Below are 22014 nucleotides of genomic sequence, written 5' to 3'. Positions count from 1 at the left end.
ATACAGCATCTGTGTGTAAGATTACCTAATCATCCTTTTTTCTTTTTTTTTACAATTTCCACCTCAAATTCACACAACACACATTCACACTTGGGAGTTACCTGATACAATCAAAGTCTCACACTGCTGTCCACCCACCAGCTGGCTTTTTTATTACCTTGAAGTTATCAATTGGACAGGTTTCATCATACAGTGTGTGGTTGAATTAGTCACACGAGGATCAACAGTACCTTCAAAAACGCCCTCCCATGCACGCCTGCTCTCAGCTCTCATCAGTGCAACACTCCTACACGTTATACTGTGACTAGTTCATGCTATTACGCCTGATAAACCCTGACATATCAAGCAAAGTTTAGAAGGGTTTGAGTTAAATGTTGTGTGTGGGGGGGATTTGTCCAAACACATGACAAAATGTATGATACAAATGGAACCAGGCTACTCTAAAAAGAATACAGTGCATAAGTTACTTTTTCACCATAGTGAGGGTCGAGGTTGGCATGCTGCAAATGGAGGGTCGGTGTTTAACCCAAGGCCACTGTGCTTAGAACTGCAGCCTCTGAGCATCATGCGAACACTTCAACCACAGGGCTTAAACCAGTCCACAGGATTGAAATGATTACAATATTTGTTTGTTTCTCGAATAGAGTAAATTAATTCTCCTTTTTTCAAAACGCATTTCTTAAACTGAATATCAAACCAATAGTTACATCCATGGTTAGAATTGTCTAATGGAAATGTCAGTCGTGTTTGTGCAGTTTCATTGACAGGTTAAAGTTGCATTGCCTGGTTGCTTGGCTATGTCAGACCTAGTCCACAGCACCACTGTTGTTTAGCTATTTGTAATGTTGATCTCTTAAGCCCTACAATGATTCAATGCTTATATTTTTATAAAGACTCCAGTCTCTTCTCCTTTGTTCTCTGTGTGCAAGTCCTTTCTTGATGTACCCTCCTGTTTCTTTCTGACCACTGCACCATGGGGGAAGGCAAACTAAGGAGTTTTTCCAGGCGCTGCTCAATACCTGTAAACCATTGACCCAGCTGTTTTTAGCGAGTTGACAGATCAAAGGATCTTGACCCCTTTTAGTTAACGTTACTCGGTTGGACAAGCTTGAGAAAACATTTAGCCTGGAACCTTCATAGTAAGGATGAGGCCAGGCCCAAACTTCAGGGGACAGTAATAGCATGAACATCCATAACAAATGCAAGCTGTTAAATTATTTTTGGAATCATTTCACAAGTTCTGCATTTATGAGGCCTTTGTCGATTCCATACACACTTTGATACCCTATTGTTAGCTTTTACAATATTTCTCACAGCTCGATCAATAATTTCCCCAGATATGTGGGAAGAAGATATGAAGGCCACGGCTCCTATAATCTCTTGATTCCTTGGGAAGCAACCCTTGGTTATAAAAGTCTTAAAATAACCTCAATAAAAGAGGGAATACTGGGCTCACGTTCAGTTTATAATGATTAGTCTGAAGTCAGATCACAAGAAACAATTCAGCATTTCTATAAACCTCGAAGTAATTACTCCATCTAACAAACACATTTGATATGATCACGCACACACGCACGCACGCACACACATACACACTTATGCACTCACAAGCATAAAATAATTTCAGAGGCACACACTGGAACATTCACACGCCCACACACAACTGTATAGCAGCCAAATAAATGAGCCGGCACTCCTCAAGCCTAATAGTCTGGCTGTAATTAACATTGTCATAGTGATAATAGCCATTTATCCCTGACATATCACACACACACACACACACACACACACACACACACACGTAGTCCAAAGCCTCTATCTTGTCTAGGCAGCTAGCCCAGCTGTCACCTCCCTCATCTGTCTCCTTCCCTCCCTCCTCTCCTCCTTTTCCTCCCCCTCTTCAGTATTTAGACCTAATGATCTATTTTCTTCACATTTGAATTTTACTCAGTCACACCCCCTCCTTCTGTCATTTCCTTTTCCATACCGTACACTTTTGTTTTTTTCCCTCTATTTGCTCCATCATCTTGCTTCCTATTCCTCACTTACGAACCAAAGTTCAAACCACATTCTTCCTCTTTTCAACTATCTATTTTCTATTCATCTTTTAAGTGTCCCCCACGCGAGTTGTCCCACATTGCAACTGTGTTTCTCTTTTACATGTTGTGTCCACAGGCATTCAATCAGCAGGAAACTGGATGTTTATAATTAGATGATGACGATATCCTCCATCTTAGTAGAAGTGTTCCAGTTTGCTAAAACTAAAGTACGTTTTATGTAAGTTTTCTTTCTTTTAACACAGCAACAGATAAAAGGAGAGATTTGGTAGACATGGTTCTGACTCACAGAGATTAATAACCCTGACCAAGTGGGTTGCAAGGTTTCCTACTGATAGATCCATTATGCTGCAGCTTGCAACAGGCACCTGCTGAAACTAATCAGGATATCAGATTTCAGTCCTGTAAGTGAACAGGTAGTAGGTGCTGAACCACAGATCTCAACCAGAACCAGAGTTATGATACGAGAATGATTAAGTTGGAAGTGTGACAGGCAGGTTCGCTGAAAAGCAAGAATTGTAATCTTGCTAAGCAGATAATGAGTGATTGCAGTTAAATGGCCCCCTATTTAAAGACAGTGACTCAAATCATCACTCTGAAATGCTCACGATAACTCATTTTACAAATTCTCTTACACTCTTTAGCAGACCATCAGGAGCCAACTTTAGCCCTGCATATTTCCCTGATAATTATAGAGGGTCAAAAGACTTGCGGCCACTGATAGCTCCATTAATTGCGTCAATGTCTGTTCCTTCCAATTGTCCGTTTCAGAAAACAAATTGTGCTAATGATATTCATGCACAAACACACCCATAAAGTTTTTCTGCTCTGTGCTTTTTGCTCAGGTTTTGCATCTGATTGTGGAGTAAAACTCACAAGTGCTGTGCACGTTCATCCTGACGGAGCTCAGTTCTGTCCACATGTAGGTGATGAGCTGGATGGGAAGGGACACTTTAAGTTTCAGCATTCATAACAAAGCAAAAACAGTACATTTAAAAAAAAAAACGCCTGTCCTGGGTCACAACTCAGACCAACTTTATTGCCAAGTATATTTACACATTTTACTAAGGAAATAGAGCAAAAATAGCAGTAACTTAAAAAATGAAACATAAGAAGTTATTACAAATAGATAAAATAGGATTGAAAAATGTGATGAGAATGTATAAAAGGTGCAATGTAGGAGCTGTGCAGTTGACAATGAAAAACAAAACAAACCTAACAGTGTTTATGGCATTGCACCATCGTATGTTAACTTTTTTGGATCACGTTGTAGCATTTGCCCTCATTCTGCCTTGTGCTCAGTAAGACCTGCCCACTTGAGATTTGCAATCAGTAAAAACACAAATGACAACCTGTGGCTTATGAAAGTGTTCTGTTTGTAAGATCATAATTGTCGGATTTGCAAAGCTGTTCCAAGTCTTTGCCTTACGTCCTACCCGTGTCTCCTGGGAATTGTCATACAGGGCGACACCCTCAAACAATTAAAATGCGTTTGATTAAGTCAAACAAATAACTGAGGCACAATTTTCTAATTTTTTGATCGCAATACAAAAATTAGTCGTTTAGTTATCACAGTCTCTATGGCAGCAATTTGTGTCTGGCGTTGCAGTTGACTCATTTCCAATCACACCAACTGGTCTTACTGGCTTATTTGGAGACTGTAGTTTAAAAGTGCTGCATCAAACACACAACACTCTTTGACATTCTACAACATGCACACAGTTGGCTTTTGTGTCTTTCTTCATCCGGACGTTCGAACAAAAGCACATACTGGTGTATGCATATTTATGTGGGCTCTGTCTGTGTTTGTAGACATAAGGAATTGATGTGATATTGATGGTACAACCGTTTGCACATTAGAAAGCCACTCTCTAATTATTTTAGTAAACACTATTGACTTTTGTGGCACCCGGCAGCCGCTCTGCTGAATCGCAATATCTGTTGAAGTCGAGGTTCATTTACTTCAACAAGACCGAACACAAAAACAAGTTATTTCCACAACTTGTCGCCAATCTTGTTTTCCAAGTAAAGAGAAGGAGAGGTAATGGGGACAGAAACAGGATCAACATGTGCAAACCAAAGAAATTTGTAGCTGGCGATGACAGTCTGCAGCTTAAAAAAACTGCCGACACTTATTTCCCTAACACCAACTTGAAGAAAACAACAAGAAACAGTATGTGTACGTTAATATTCAAATGCCAGATTAAGATCCTATTTTTAAAAAAAGATGATTTGACGTCAAATATTTGAGAATGCTGTTTTGAACATTAAAATAAGACTTTTAAATCCTCCTAGGCCCTTTCTGCTACATCCATCTATTCTCTTTCAGTTCTCTAAGTCCACCGCCTCTAGCTGGTCGGGAAAATACATTCCCTGCTGTCTTTGGACCAAAAATACAAGGTTAAGAAGAAATAATAAAGACAGTAAACGTTTTAGTTTATTGAAAGTTTACTTAAATCTTTTTGAGGTTGAGAATCTCAGGGAGCAGCAGCAGCCTGTTAACAAAGTCACAGAGATACAACACATGAAAAATTATCAAAAACAAAACATGTGAACGTATCCATGGTAGCAGAGCAGTAAGTCTTTAGTCAAAACATCTACAACCCTGGTGCATCTTCCTCCTGCACCTTGGATCTACTTTTAAAAAATGATTTCAGGAGACCAGACCCCACAGACACAAATCCTCCTCCAGCAGATTCCAGGCTGCAGGAGCAGAATACCTAACACTCCCTCTTCTCATTTCAAGACACACTTTGGGAACAGATTTCTTGATCTTGATGATGTTTTGCGACTGGGTCGCAGAGTGAAGACTGTGGCTTCCAGCGCTTTTCACATGAATAAAATCACACAACTATAAGGGAAGCAGGTTAAGTAAATCCTTATAAATAAAGATATGCAAATGTGCAAATTTGAGTAGACTACGTAGGCCAGCCAACTCGATCACAGAGTACAATGAGTTAGGGCGTGTAGATTTGTTTTGAACCTCAAAACATCATGTATTAAGAATGCCTAAATAAAACATCACGGTAGGAAATTAAAGCCATAAAAAGCAGCAAAAGAATAAGAAGCTGCAACTTTAAGTTCTTCACAAGTTGCTAAATATGAAGTTTAAAAGACGGGCTATTATCAAGTAAGAATCTGAGGACGATACCACGAGGTACCACGAAACATATAGACTAAAAGAAGGCAGTGATGACTACGAAGATGACTGCAAAGTTATGTTAACTAAGTTGAACTATATACTTTGTTTGTACTGTGTGTTAGCTGTGCTGTGTCATATTTTACCAAATCTTGCTACAAACAGAGTGTTACTTTTAACGTAGGAGAGTAGTTCTTAAGGCTTGAGCTTCAAGTTGAAATTAGATTTTATTATGTATGTTTGACTTGCTGTAAAAGGATTGTTTATAGAATTCAAATTTTCTTGACATGGAATAAAACTTTTCTGGAGGCTGTCAGTGCTGGACCAGACTAATGCCTGGACCGGTCTTTTTGCTAGTTGATGTCACTGCTGTTTTTGTTACACCTCATGTTTTATACAGTGTTATGGAAGGCGCAAAGCCTTATCTGATCCCTAAGTCATCAAGTCACAAACGTAAAGTAGCCTACTTGCACTCTATTTGGATTTTCTCTATTTGCTGCATCATTGTTAATTTCTAATAAAACTGAAATCTCAAATCCCAAAAAAAAAAAAAAACACTCTTACTTGACTGTCGTGCACAGTATGCACAGTATATCAAAGCAGCATGAACAATATTAAAGCAGTTACACCTAAAATACTTCTAAGAGGCACTCGACACATGCAGGCACATCACATGCAAGCAACTCACACACACATACAAGGAGAAAGTGCGATACACTTGATGTGTTTAATGGCTCTGTAGTAAATTGCAGCTAAGTGCCTTCAACCAATTTCCCTTTCACAGCTGAGCCCCTAAACACACACATACACACACACGCACACACATGGACGTGTGAGCAAGCATACACACAAAAAAGAAACATTCTTTCTCCAAATAGGTCGGACAGATGTGACAGCAGACTAAGACAGAGAAAGAAAATTGATTAAAACAAAAGTCAAATTGGCCATGGGGCAGAAGGTCATATTTGGATTCATTTAAATGTGTTGCATGAGAAAACAATTTTATTTTTTTGACAAAAAACATGGAATTTGCTTGGTAATACCTTTTTGTTTCATGTGCTAAGTACTGTGCTTTTAGAACAGCAATAATTATACTTTAAAGGAGCTTGCTTGTCTTGATGTAGACTTACATATTAGAGTGACTAATTCAATTTGAGCTGGTTTGCTTTTTCAGAATTATTTATGATTTGTTTAAGGTTCTAAGTGCATTTATGGCAAAGTCGTCAAATATTATATGAAATAATATTTGACGATAAAATAATATTTGACGATAAAATAATATTTCATAAAATATAAATCATATTTCTGTAGAAGTTTAATAAAAGAGCAGTTGGTGCAGGACTGGCAAGACATTTTTTTTAATTTCTCTAGATATGGTTTTTGTCTGACATAATTGTCACCTTCACATCTTTCTGGGAACTGTACTGTATATTGAATTTGCATATGGTTTAAGATCGTAGGAACTACTTTATGTCAATGCAGCGCAATAACCCCTGCCTTGAAATTACCTCCATTAATGTGCTAAGCCATCTGTAACACTGGAATTGGAGCGGTAACAGGCTGCACATCTGATTTACAAACATGCACACCTTCCCTGACTTTATTGCTTTATTAGTGCTGAACATAATGCAATGAACAGCCTACATGCATGCATGACCTGTAATTTCATGGTAAGAGTTTAAGAAATGATACAATTCTCCTCCTCTTCATCCTTGAATACTTCTTCTCATGTCCTTAAAACAGATTGATTTTCTTTGTGTTCAGTTTTTGTATTTCTGCACTTTCTCTGTCTTTGTATTGTCGAAAAAGTTTTCTGTCAGTTAAGAGATCGAAGCATTTGACATTACACAGAAATTCTGCAGCAATGTGAACAGTACTCTTCGTGGACAAATGGAAAGTGTCCTTCTATGCATGTGTAAATGCACATATACAGTACATACCAACATGGTGATCACATGATGGTAGAAGGGCGAGGTCTGGATCAAGCTGCCTGTCTACTATTTACTGGAGGTGATTTGTTAATTGGTTTATTTGTCGATGAATTGCCGTTCATGTGTCAATACAATATGTGCCCATGCCTGTGCCAACAAGTGCATGTGTTTGTAAAATGCAGGCAAAATGAGACTCATTAATTGATTTCTTTAAGTGTAACAGTCCACTTTATATAGGTTAACAATCCATATGAGTACATTCTGTAATTGTGTGTATGGCTGAAAAATCATTTTCTATTTATTTAACAGACAAAATGTGCAATCAATCTCTGGCTTCTTTTTTTTGCACCATTGGCATTTTTAACTTCCCTTTATAATAACACGGAAGCTATCTCCCTGTCAAAAGGTCAGGATTTTCTTGTTTTTTCAATGCTGTACAATAATTACAGGGAGTAGCAGAAGACACAGATTTGAATTTCTAAGGCCAAAGTGTTTGTTACCAGACTGTGGTGAAGAGGTCGCATTCAGAGCAATGGGAGTCATATATGTTCCGAGCAATTTCCTCCAATTGAGAAACTTGACTCTTTAAAAAATGATCAGATAAGTACATTATAAGTTTTTTTTCATGGTGTGTGTTTGTGTGCAAGGAAGAGTGAGAGACAGACAGTGAGAGAGAAAAACAGTGATAGATAGACAGCAAAGAAGAAAGCGACAAAAAGAGAAGTGCTTACACACTCTTATTGTAAGTCACAGTTGTAATTGAATTTGTACAGAAAAGCAAAAAAAAAAAAAAAAAAGAATGTTCCCCCTTTGTCAAGTCTTTTGAAACATTGTGTGTGTGACGTGTGACGTGTGAGTTTGTGTGGTTGTCTATGATGACTGGCCTCACTCCAGTTGCTTCACACAAACAACAGGGGGCATCGCACACACACACACGCACACAAACACACACACCACACACACACATGCATGGATAAGTTTCATTGAAGAGAAAGACTTTTTCCTCAACTTCTTTTTTTCTTTGCAAAATGCACACATTTACATAAACACACTATTTCTTCTTCGTCTGTCATTTTTCTTACAAACACACATACAAAAACCATGAACCGACATGAACTTACATAAAGCCCATTCATTCAGACAGAAATTTTTGGCACACAAGACCTTTGCCCAAACACACAGACACACACACACACACACACACACACACACTGAGCTTATCTCAGTGCTGTGTGGAGCAGCTTTTGAAGGCAGTAGGGAGCCAGTTGTTGACGAGCCACTTAATAATTCCCTTGGACAGGCGTGAAATTCTTTCCTTTTCCTCTCTGTCTCCTTTGCTCTCGCTCTAATATTTCCCTTCCTGCTGTTTGTCTGCTTTTTCTTTACATCCTCTTTTTTCTAATTTTGTTCTTTGTTTCCCCCCCAGATTACTGCCCGCCCTGCGAGTGTGTCTTTTCTGTTTTGTTTTTTTTCCTGCTTGCAGTGATTCATCTTTGCAATCGCTTGTGAAGTCATTTTTTATTAATTCACAAAGGAACTTGCAAGGACACTCTTCATTATGCATGGAGTTTAAGCTTAAAATGATTTGATCTATGTTGGAAATTCTACGATGTGCAATTTACAGTATTTCTAAAAAATGTGTCTTTGTTTTATCTTTCCTTTCAGTGGGAATTCCTTCCCTGCTATCGTTCCTTCTCTTACTTTCTCGCTATGATTCAATTAAATTATAATTAAATGTGTATAATTATATTTTAATTCTATTCTTGTTGGAGATTGTTGGTTAAAAGGCCAGCCAGGACCTGACTTCTGTTCCACCCATGTCAGAATCAAGGTCAAAAAGCAGGGATGCTAAAGGTGCATTGACTCATGCTCATTCAAGATCATTTTAGCTTAGCCTGTTGCTATCCTGATCTTTCTTATGGCAACTCTGTAAACGCAACATGTAAAGCATGCACACTTTCTAAAACTAAATGTATTCTAAATACATTTGAGTAAAAATGATGAATACACCACGATGTGCGTTTTTTCTAAGTTGAACACCTTTTAAACGTTCGGCTGTGTTTTCGTTTGTGGAGGATTGACTCATTCTTTGTCATTTCATCAACAGCATCATCATCAATCAGTCAGTCAATCATTATCTGTACACCAAAAACAAGCGCTATCTCAAGTTGCTTTACAAAAGGAGTGTTTGGGATTGTATACAGGAGGGATTTCTCCTTTCCTGTTGTCCACACTTCCTTGTTGCTGAGGGGGAGGTTCGGAGCATGCCGTGCATGAATGACGACAGCCTTATTTGTGCGGACGACACGTTCCACTGGCGGTGGCTTGGCTTTGGTTCATCATCATTATCATCATAGAATATGATTTAGAGTCTCAAAGAAGAGAAAAACAAACACGGTAAAAAGACAAACAAACATACAAAGCATCACCATTCTAATTACTGAACTATATATACTGTATACTATGACACTTTAGTGCTCCTCAGTAACTCTAAAAGGTGTTTTACATGCGTTTAGCATTGATTCAGTTTTTAAAAAAAAAGTCCACACACCATCACGGTGTCAAAAAAACAAAAAACAGTGACTTTTCTGTTAACATTTATTTGAGCGTTAAGTTCAAGGCCACAAAGCTGACATATCAGATGAAAGGGCTTCGCAGGAGACAGACAGAGGTCTCTAATAACTCAACATTTTACTCCTTTACAAAAAAAGTCTTTACCCTCTTGATGTTGTCATCTTTTGGCCTGTGGTGTGATAGCAGAGATGTAAACATGATGTTATCTGACGCACTGTAGCATTCGAGAGTCGACTGCCCGGGGATACACACACACACACACACACACACACACACACACACACACACACACGCATGCACACACTCACACATACAAACACAAACTTAATGCATACTGTACACATACAGGCCTCATACTTTCACAAGCACATAGAGAATTAGAGCGACATAATCTCCTGACGTCTTTCTCTTCTTCCTCTTTGATTTTTATCCCTCAATCTACTCTTCGACCCTCAAGGCAGAAGGAGAATCTCCTCTTTCATTTATTTATTTCTCTGCTACGCCTTACTTTTTCAGTGCCCTTCACCTTTCTCTCTTGCGCTCTCTCTTTCATCTTTTCCATGCTTTTAATCCTGTTTGTCCCCACTTTTCCCCCCTCCTCCTCCTCACCTGTTTGTCACCTTCAAAGTACTATATCTCTTCTGCCGTGGTATATATCTGCAGTGTCTATTTCTGATTTCAGGAAAGACTGAGCTGAGTTTAAAGAACGAGAGAGGGAAGAGAATGTCTTTTCGAGAGAGGAAGAGAGAGATCTCATTAAGTAAAGGTCACAAAGCGATGTGTTGCTGAGAAAGATAGGGCGTTAGGCGACTTGTCACTCGTCACTTTCACTTAAGCTCTTGACTTTGTGTGCAAAGTGTGAGTGTGGGTGCATCAGCATCTAGTTATATTTGTTTGTGTTATTCATGAGTGTGTTAATGTCTGCAAGTAAGTATCTTTGCCTTGATATGCTATTTATACATGTATTTTGTTAGCATATTCTTTGCTCTTAGTCTTCTTCTTGCTTTTGCATGCCTGCGAAGGTTTTGTTTACACTGATTGTGTAACCATTTTTGCAAAAATCTAATTTTTAATATGTGTGGGTTTTACCGACAGTATATACTGGGAGTAGTGGTTGAGACATATCATAATTAGCCCACATTTTCTGAAGTGTACATTTGTTCATGCTGATATCTTCATCCCCCTGTGTGCTCTCAGCTACTCTTGCGATGCTAATGCAAGTAAATGATTAGTCTTAGTCAACGTATTTCACAACATTGTCTGTGTATAAACATCTCCTTACGAAGATTTTTTTCCTTACAAATTAAGTTTTATTTTTGCTTTTTTTTTTGAAGATGGTGCAAAAAAGAAGCATATTTGCATATTTGCATTAACATACCTGACATGGCTGGACCTAGCACTCTGACTGACTTATGCAGGGGTGGCCTTACGTACAACATCCACACACACATACAAGTTGTTTAATTTATTTACAGTTTCTTATGCTACTAATGGAATCTACCTTTGCAACCCGAGAGTGGCAGTATCTTCTTGAATTAAAAAAAAAAAGAGAAGTCTGTTTAAAGTTGAAATTTAAAGTCCTGCAGTAACTAACTGTAACCCCTAAGTAGTAGAAAACCAAAGAAGTGAAGACCAGGTTCATTTAACAAAACAATCCTCATTCATTCTTGTTTACCAGATTGAAACCCTATCATCGTAAACTTTATGGACAGCAAGTACATTTCTTATGTGTTTCTTTGTCATCTTCTTGTGTTTGCATCCTGAATTCTCAGCTGAATTCTACTAGAGTCAAGGAGCGACACACAACCACTCACACATAGACACAGAGAAACAAACTTCCCTCCGGAAACAGTGGGCCCAGTGATACCCTGTAATCAGGCATGTACGTGTGTGTTGGCGGTAATAAATGCCCTCTTGGAAACTCAAAGCCAAATAATAAAGATTGATGCTGGCACACTGCGCTCTGAGGTGTGCGTGTGTTTGTGTGCTGGTTTTCTGGTGCTATTTTTGTTGGAAGGATCTAATCAAATGTAATCATGCTGATTACATTAATCGTGCAGTTCATAATCACATTTTTTCTCTTCTTTAAAACTCACCCGGGTCTCTTTAACTTGCGTAGACCCTTTTTTCTTTTACTGTCACTTTGGTTGGAGAGACTGTAAAATTAAAACATGTTCATCAAAAGAATGATGAAGTGTTACTCAGCATAACAATCCCTAACTGGAATGATTATATCTGAATGTATTTAACTTTATTTAGATTTAATGTATTTATTCTTCTTGTATTCTTACATAACCCAAACATCTTTTTTCACTGGCTTTCAAAACTCCTGTTTATGGCTGTCAGTGTCCAAGTGTGTTCAAATAATGCTGTATATTCAATAGAGAGAAGAAAACAATGTTCAAGATTGATATTGCTATTAAAGAAACGTTCTTTCTTCCTTTTTGTCTGTAGGACACAGAGGTGGTGAACACAGCCATACTTACAGGTCGGCGAGTTGCAATGCTAATCAAACTGGTTACCGTGGAAACTGACGGGCAGGTGAGGGAGGTGGACGAATCAGTCACCTGCAGCTCGACAGACGTGGACGTGGTCAAGGTATGCATTCATACATACATATAGGTTTTCATGTAAATACAGAATTTAAGATATAATAATAACTTTATTTATATAGCACCTTTAAATTCATTATTTACTTTTCCACACATATGCACACATACTAATATAAGGCTGCACATGATCTCCTTCCTACATGCTTACAAAAGTAACATCCATAGAGAACCCTGGGGAAAGATGGTTCACTTTGCAAGACATGAAACATTGATTAAACATAATTACTGAAGAGACTGAACAATGGCAAACATCTAAAGAACAGGATAACTCAAGATATTTTAAACAGCACAGAAACCATCTTCAATCATTATCATGATATATTAAAAAAGATTAGTGTTGTGTTCTGATTGATGTTTTCGCAGCAGCTCATAATTAGACATTTATCACAGCGCCAAGATTATTTTAATCACATATCCAATTTTTGTGAATGTCAAATGAAAACAGCTGAAAATTACAGCTTTTACTCATCCATTAAAAGCAACACGTTTCCTTCATTCTAGCTTTAGATTTGATTTAAAATTATCTTTTTATTTTTATTACCTCAGTTTTCGAGTACAGTAGTTAAACATATGCAGCCTTCTGAAAATCTCCCTCACTGTTTAATTAATAAAGTAAAAGCTCAGCTTAGCCCTGTCTTAACCTTCGTCTTGTGTTAGGGTCGGCACCGACCCGTTTTAGTTTTTAAATGCATAAAAGAACCACGTAACTTTTTTTTTTTGCATCAAGGCTTTTTGACTTTGTCAGGAATCTCTATTTCAACAAAATCAAACATTTTTTTTGGTTTTCACTAAATTGTAAAATGCTCTGGTTAAAATTATGACCTTGGTGTTGTTAGGGTCGGTTTTGACCCAGTTATAAAAATAAGATTATAAAGCAATAATTAGAGCCAAAATTGAACACACATTGACAGCCAGCTCCTCTCCCAATCATGTGAGCTTTAGGGGATTCTCATTTTACCTTGTTATCCAGTACAAAAACAAAACAAACAACGACAGGCATTTCCAGACACGTGAGGTCAATTCAGTATAGAGTTGGTGACTTGCAGAGTGCACATCTCCAATTTGCAGCATGCAAAAATGAAAAAAAGATTTACAGTGAAAGAAGTTCTGGATAATATTTTTGCTGAAAATGAGGGAGTGGACACAGAGCAGCATAGTGATACGGATGAACAGGTTTCTGAGGAGAAAGACAATGTGGAGTATCATCCAGAAGACACAGACACATGTGATGAGTCTGATGAGGAGGTCACCGGTGGTGAAGCGACTCCCGCTGAAAGATTCAAGTCCAAAAGTGGTGAGATCTGTTGGAGCTCATTACATCATGATTTACATGGCAGGGTAGCTGCTGCAAATGTCATCAAAATGACCCCTGGAATCTCAAGGTTTGCTGTGACGAGAGTCACTGACATCAAGACATGTTTTGAGCTATTTATGCCATTGTCACTAAAAAGAGTCATCATTGCTATGACAAACCTTGAAGGAAAAAAAGTCCATGGCGACATGTGGAAAAACATGGATGAGGAATACCTGGATGCTTATATTGGTGTTCTTTTTTTTGCTGGAGTGTACAGATCCTGCAATAAGGTGATAGTCTCTGGGACGCATCGACAGGTAGAAATATTTTCCAGGCAACAATGTCACTTCAGACCTTTCATATGATATCAAGAGTCCTCAGATTTGACAACCAGAGCAAGATCTGACAAGCTTGCCCCCATCAGGGATGTCTGGGACACATGAGTGCAGCTTCTTCCACTGATGTTCAACCCAGGGCCATAGGTGTTGTGTTTTACAACATCCTCGATGTATCTGCCTATAATGCATTTGTGTTGTGGACCCACATCCACCAAGTAATGGAAAAATAATAGTAAATATACATGGGTCGAAATTGACCCGTAACACCATAGATGTTACTATAGTTAAAATTATTAAAATGAAAAAATAAATAAAACACATTTATTTAAGAGATGTGTTCTAATACCCCTCAGTAATAGTCAGGTAACACAACAACCTTTTATTTATTTATACAATTCTCTTGAGGTTCATTTTACCATTTTTTTAAATTGAAATCGAGGGGTATACTGACAAAAAAAAGGCCCAATGGCCCGCACCAAAAATATTAAAACCAATATTTTCATGGATAAGGAAGCCTAACAAGGTAACCAAGAGATGAGAAACAAATTGGATGTTAGATAATTGTTTTCAGTGTATTTTACAGCTGATTTAAGACATGGGTCAAAACCGACCCGTTAACATAAGAGATGGTAACAGAAAGCTAACACAAGACGAGGGTTAAGGAAATTTCGTTTAAAGTCATGTCTAATCACTTTTCAGACAAACTATATAGCAGGGGTGGGCAATTATTTTTTACAAGGGGCCACATGAGAAACTCACATTTTGTCAGAGGGCCGCACCAACGATAACTTAAACTCTGCTCAACGTTCTCTTAATGTAAAATACAAAATGATATATTTTGAATAGCTGGTGCTGGCAATCGGAAGACTAAAAACAGTCTGTAAATATTTGTAGAAATAGGCTTTGTTAAATTGTGGTGTACAGGTCAAATAAGAAAATGCTACTATAGATGTATAGATATAGATGTAAAAAGTGAAATGTCATAACATTTATTTATAACTTTGTTATCTTCACAAGCAAAGAAAAACTTTATAACAAGTCCAAACAATAACTTTGATTGTTTTTCATCTCATTCATTCACTTCAGTGAGAATAATCCAGTATATCTTCATCCAGTCTCTTAGTCTTTAGTCTTGTACACATTAGTCATTAATTACCTGTTTATTTTTAGTTCATTGTTATTTAATGTTAAATTGTACACAGAGAGCACAGGCTACCAACAATAAATTCCCTTTTTGTTAAACATACCTGGCCAATGAAACTGATTCTATCTTGGGCTTCAACAAGGACATTTAAATCTGGCTCTGTGAATGACAGCTGAGTGGTGCTCATCACTGATAGAGGATCTGTGTTTGGATTTGTTGAACTTCATCACTGAGAATATTTGTGCACAAAGAGGACAAGCGTCTTCTGAAAATTATTATAGTCATAGTCCTTCAGCTGAAGCTCCAGGTTTGCAGCGATGTCCTCAACCCGCCTCCTCACACTGCGTCAGGAGAGTGGCACGTTGTCAAGTGCTCCCTTTTCTCCGTCAGTGCAAAAGAGTCCAATTAACACTCCTTAATAAACTCTCTGTCAAAAAAAGGCCTTGCTGGTTCCGGCGCCTCCTCCTGACGGCTGCATCTCTGGCTGTGTAACGTTTTGTAAAAACCCCTTGTTGGGTTTGCAGCTTTGCTAGCAACGTAGTTTACCTTCACTCGCACGCGCGCTGCGTCCGTCCATACGGAAGTAATACGAACGTAGCGCCTTTCAAAATAAAAGCGTCAGCGTTGTATTGCATGCACGGCTTAAATATACAGTATTGATTTATGATTGGCATCGCGTGGGCCAGACAGGGATGCACAACGGGCCGGGTGTGGCCCGCGGGCCGTAGTTTGCCCATGTCTGCTATATAGTCCAAGGCTGCACAGATTAAAAAGATATGAATCAAAGCCTTTGTGTTCAAGATGATGACTATATTTCTTGTAATCAACGTTTGGGTTTAGTTAGTATGGCCTCTTTTTGAAATGAACTTTCATTTGAAAGGTGTTTTTTTTTATGATTCTAATGTGATTTCTTTTTTTTCCTTGCTCTTTCATTGCTTTGATTCACAGTAAGCTACAACCACAGACCGTTGTGATCACTGACCATTGTTTTGGCTATTGTCTATCATCAGTAACAAGTGATATTCTGGTGTTGATGGTATTTTTCCCTTCTTCTGGGCGTAACCAGGTCAAATTTTTCCACTTAAAGAAGTTTTTTTGTTTTTTTTTATCTTATTGACGTTTTCACTGAGGAGAATACAGAAACATTTTACTGTTCCTCTTAAAGTATAAAGAAAAGATGAACTTGCTCTTCCTGCAAAAATCTATTTTTTCTTGGAGGAAATCAAGGTTGAAGGGAATGTGTAAAAAGCCGTACTGTATAAACTCTGTTGTAAGACATCACTCTTGCTTTTTCGTTCAGTAATCAGTCCTTGCTTTTACACTTAATCCCCTCAGAGACCAGAGGTCAGGGCCAGCTGGAACTGGCAGAGGCCCAGTGTCTCTTTGAAGGACTCTTGAGCAGACAACACCTGGAAGGACAGTCTCAGTCTCAAGTACAGAGCCACTCCGCCACCATACCAAACAAACAAAATTAATCATCAAGGAATAATAACAAAAAATACCTTTACAGAAAACAAGCCGTTGTCAGGGACTGAAGATTGATTCCTCTCGTGCTCCGTTCCCCTTGCCCTCAGGCCTGAAAATGAAACACACTCGTAGTGTGACAGTTTCAATATGAAGCCAATTTCCTGGTACAAGCCGACAGAAGTGGTGCTGTTTAAGTACGATCAATAACAACACTGGGAAAATGGAAGGAAGTCTTTCCTATAGAAGCAATGTTAGAGTGCTATGTGTGTGCATGTGTTTGTGTGTCTCCATGTAGAGGGGGAAAAGAAAAGTGTGTGAAAGGATTTAGGTTCATTGTGCTTGCTCGTGAACGTACGTTTGTTTGTTTTCCATGTGTGTGTTCTGTGTGGGAGTATGCATTGTTTTTTTTATGATCTTCTAAACATTTTGTCAATGGAAAGAATAAAAAAAAAATATATATGTATAAACGTGTTTAAACAATTAATTCTTGATAAACCTTTACAGACAAACATAATATCACATTAAATCACAGGAATCGAAGAAACTATAAAAATGTCTAACATGTATACAATACAAATACTTGAGAACAGAACCTATAAACTTTGTTTTAAAACAGTAAGCTGTGAAAAAAGTACACTGAAATAAAAGCTGAATGATAGTTTGCTGTACAATAAGCATACCTGTGACTCATAGAGAATTTTTGCAAGTAATGTATGTGTTACAAATAACCAATTTCGCATCAGTACAAATTAAAATGTCATTTTGGAACCATTTCCCCTCCAAGTGCAGGGGTGGACACATATTAAAAGAATAAATATGCCTGCTGAACTAAACCTGAGGCCTGGGATTCAAGTTAAAAAAAAAAAAGTTATCTAGAGCATGCCAGCTATTTCAAGTTAGCTAAATTGAGCAGTCAGAACTGGTACATTAAAAATGCTATAAACAACTGTATCCATCAAAAAATTCTTCTTAACAAAATGCCGGTACTAAAATCCTGTTTTACACCAATTAAGAAGCAGGAAGAAGAAAATCCACACATTTCTATAAAACAATGGCCAACATTTTGTTAGTATGAAACCTACTGATGCAACACATTGAATGGGAGACTTTTAAAAATCAACCCCGTAAGAGTCTAAACTATTGAGGAACTTTAAGCCCTCCCTTGTGCAGATTTTGTATGTTTGTCAAAGAGAGTTTGTGTGTAATGACCGTCTGCAAACTGTTGTGTTTTTGTTGACGTATGATCTGACAGATATTCCCTGTCTGTCCTTTTCCTTACACACACACAAATACCAATGCACACACAAGCACACACAAATACCAATGCAAACACACACAAACACACACAAGCACACATCTACACACAAGGAGAAGGAGATTTAACACAGACAGCTGTTTGAGAATGGCACCCATGGGGTACAGCTCCAGGTAGCTGTAGCTGTCACTGAGCCACTGACAGCTGTAAAGTGCAATCCACAGAGGCTGCTCAGCAAACATGCAGGGTTTATTTGCCCTGAGCTGAGGCTCTAAGGATGCGTTTGTCCGAACTGACAGTCACAAAGTGGTGAAGTTTACAACCCTTACAGCACAGGTAAACACATAATCAAAACTAGATAATGCAAAGCTCATCGTGTTTAGTAAATGGAATTGGACAGCCATTTTCTTTTCTTTTTTTTTGATTACTCAAACTACTTTTACACTACACATTGACAAGTTCACACTGCATTAGCACACTGGTGGTAGAGGCTGATATGTAAAGTGCCTATTCCACCATTAGTCTACCATTCCATTTACACATTGCTGGCATTCACTTGCCAGCAATGTCACAAATCTGCAATTTGATCCAAAACCCATCTATTCAATTGTTTGAACATCATCTGGAAAAACAATGAACCCTGAATTTCTCCGTCCCAATTTTTAGTCCCAAAAATCACATTTTGGGTAAAATGTTTTATTTATTTATTTTTGACAACACCACCCCAACATCCTCATATGGCTTTTTTTTAGTTCTCTCTGGAATATCATATGATGTTACACCTTGATAACAGTCTATGAAAGTTGTAGCTCATGACAAAAGCACAACTTATATTTTACATTTCTTTCATTTCCTAGTGACATTTACAGTTTACTTTCCTAAGGCATTTTTAAAGCCTTAATGGTGTTTGAACTACAGTCATCAAACACAGTATTGCCTAAAAATGGAAAAAAATGAATTCTCAGCAGAGCAACATAATACTGTAGAAGAGACCACCCCAAGAAATTATAAGATATTCACCTCTGTAGTAGCATTTACAATTCTTTTATAGGTTTCAGGCGGGTGCAGTAATAGAAAGCATTAAGCCAGGAGAGAAAACGGATGAATAAATCAAGCAATGACTGTAATTTCCTCAAGAATTGTTTTAACTGTAGCAGTCCACTTTTTTTACTGCAGGTTTGTTGAGCAACTGTTCCACTTCAGATTCATGTTGAAGCTCGTAAGAATGAAAAATAAAATCCCTCCCTTGGTTTTTTTGCTGCTAGCAGTTACAAGCTGTAGCCTGCGGAGGATTAGACTCTTCATTTGGTTTCACATCACATTCCATTAACCAGCCTTTTGTTTAATTACTCATGGTGGATAAATGTTTACAGGGGGAATTGAACAGTGCTTTCCCTGCCCTGCTAATGAACGTATGGCTGAAATGACAGGCTAAAGCTGTCACCAGCTGCAGAGTGCTAATGTAGATTTCTGCTATGTAGCTTGTGTTGTTCACTTTAGCTCATTTATCCCCTGATATCAACATAAACAGCAGCAGTGATGTACTACATAGATAATAATTGTCTGCCCCCTTCCCCTTCCTCTCATTCTCCGTCAGTGCAAACTATCTTGTTAAGGTCCTCCGAGATGCTGTGATTTGCAACGTGAGTATGTGTATGTGCTGCTGTTGTTGTTGACACAGCAGTATGTGTAGGTTAGCAGTGTCAGAGCTAGTAGGGGACGGATAGGGGACAAGCACACGCATACACACAAATTAGTACCATTATACTGACCTCACGCAGCCTGCTCTCTGACAAAGCGGGGGGGGGGGGATGGGATGAGGGGGGAGGATTAGACGATGACGAACGGATCGATGAGGAGACGAGAGGAGATCAAATAAAAGAACTTGGAAGAAAAAGGGACAAAAACTTGAGATGAATAGAGGTAAAATAAATTTATCAGAGGAGAGGAGGAAGTAAAAAGAGTAAGAGAGGGAAAATGTTTTTCCAGCCCCTGGAGCATTTATTTTTTTTACTTTGGCATGTCCTTTTAAATTTGCATCACTTTGAAATATTTGTTTCTCCTAATGGAAATCTTTTGGGCTCTTGCAGCGTATTTGCACTACTCAGCCACTGTGATTTAGCCACTGTCCTGACTTCAAGTCAAGTAGCTAACTTTTACAGTATTAGCAAGCTACCAACAGTTAACTCGAAGTGGTAAGAAACTTTTGTCAACGGCGTTAAGAAAACCTCTTTTTTACTATACATCAGTAATCAGATTAACAAAAAACTAAAAGCCTCAGAGGTGCAGAAACACTGAAGAGACTTAGCTAAATATCTTCTGGCATACACTCATATGCACAACATGAACCCCAGTGACACAAACATACACACATTGATGCATTTCTGCCCATGCCTTGCTGTAAGAACCTACAAAGCAAAAAACCAATACATGTAATTATCCTGTTTCTCCTCCATACATTCTACAGTATAGACACACATTACATTACAAGTACTCTTAAACATGCACCCAAGCACCCACACACGCCACAGAGATCATGTTACACACCCACCCAGGGGATTTGAGCTGTAATTGGTTCATGTGGAGATTCCTTTAGTGATGTCATTCATAATTGAATTTGACAAAGTGGAAGACAAAAAGGCTCGGCAGCAATGGAGAAGAGTGTATGTGAGTGTGTGTGTATGTCTGTGTGTGTTTGTGTGTTTTACTAAATGCATGTTTGAGGTAAAATTAGTGTGTGTTCCTTGCATGTGTTGGGATGGATACAAACAAGATTAAGAATTGATCTCTGGGCCATTTAATGAACCACTGGCACAGTTTGACACGCGCCTACGTGTTCCAACATGCATGCACATACACACAAAAACACATGTGCACATGCACATACACACACGCTCACACTTCTGTCCTCTGAGAGGTGCTACATGTTTTCACTTACAGTCGCTAAGTGTGTACCCTCATGTTAAAGGTTTAGTCAGGGCATTAAGGGATATTGATGAGAATTTGGATTTTAAAATCTGTAATTTGAAATTTGTGTTCTTGACCTTTTCAACACCTAATTAGATAATGTCTTAGGTCTTAGGATGTGGTCTTTTTAACACATGCATGATAACTGATTAACACGTGAACTATCGCATTTGTCAAACTTTTACCTTCAGCTTTCTCATCGCTTTAAGTTTGATTTTGTTTACTTGGTTCGAGGAGGGAATGAAAGAAGTGTGAGAGACTTATTCTGACTGCTGTTAAAGGAAGTGCTTCATCATAGTTTGAGGTAAGTGGACATCAATCAATTGGATGCAGGTTTCTGAAGGTCGTGAAGCTATTCTTGTCAATGGAGGTGTTAGAGCACATCAGGTTTAAAACAGAGAAGGACAATTTTTTTTCAAGAAGGTGAGTCTACATGCCGTCACTGCAGCTGAATATAAAAGAGATATGGGGGTGTGGAGGACATTAGAGAGGGAGACAGGTGAGGAGAGAGAATACCAGCACTGAGTCACTATAGGAGCTACATAATGCTACATATGAATAAACTCTAAAGTGATGGCTCAAACATTCTGGAAGTTTTGTAAATGTTTTGGAATATCTTAAGTCCTCTTTTCTTAAGTGACATTTTCAGTCATTCTCAACATGTATCATTACAATTGTATATGCTCATTTAATGCCAAAGTGTTTATTAATTATTTTAGTTTTCTCATTTTGTCAGTTAGACGCGTTGAACTCTGTAAATAGTTTTATGTCCATGATGCCTGAACATCAGTGTTGGAGAAGCCAGTCAATTTTGGTGAACAGAGAAAGGACTCATTGCTTGTCTTTTCAATTTAACCAAAAGACTCAAAGATTGACAACAACTGGCTGAATATCCTTTTGCTTCCTGTTAATCAATTTTAAACTCTGTATTTGGCTGTTTCTTTAACATGACATGTTACAGTGTCATTTTTCAGTGCTATGGCACAATGCATTATGTGATCCATCGTAAAGTCAGTTAAAGTCTTAAGAGTAGTTCAACTAATAAAAACTCATTTTTCTAAACTGTTACTGCTACATGGTGCATATACTTGTATATACATGGTAAGCTCTCCTGTGCCCCATGTTTTCATTATCATGCCATAGTGAAATGAATCTATGGGATTGTCACTGTACATTTCAGTGTCTCTCAAAATAGTTCTTTCATTTCTGTTTCTGAGGGGGGAAAATTTGACAGAA

At 38.2% G+C, this 22014-nt stretch overlaps 1 protein-coding gene across 1 annotated transcript in view; it reads left to right on the top strand.

Annotated features, from left to right (window-relative positions):
- Positions 1-22014, top strand: part of LOC306820349 (transmembrane protein 132C) — a 261260-nt gene that overhangs the window by 206283 nt on the left and 32963 nt on the right. The window contains exon 8 of the mRNA XM_079338168.1: positions 12156-12299. Within this exon, the coding sequence (XP_079194294.1) occupies positions 12156-12299 (144 nt within the window). The remainder of the gene's footprint in view (positions 1-12155; positions 12300-22014) is intronic.

Source organism: Symphodus melops, assembly GCF_947650265.1.
Source record: "Symphodus melops genome assembly, chromosome: 1".
In the NCBI taxonomy this organism is placed as follows: Eukaryota; Metazoa; Chordata; class Actinopteri; order Labriformes; family Labridae; genus Symphodus; species Symphodus melops.
Note: the sequence above shows the minus strand (reverse complement) of the source record. Positions and strands in the feature narration are given on the sequence as shown.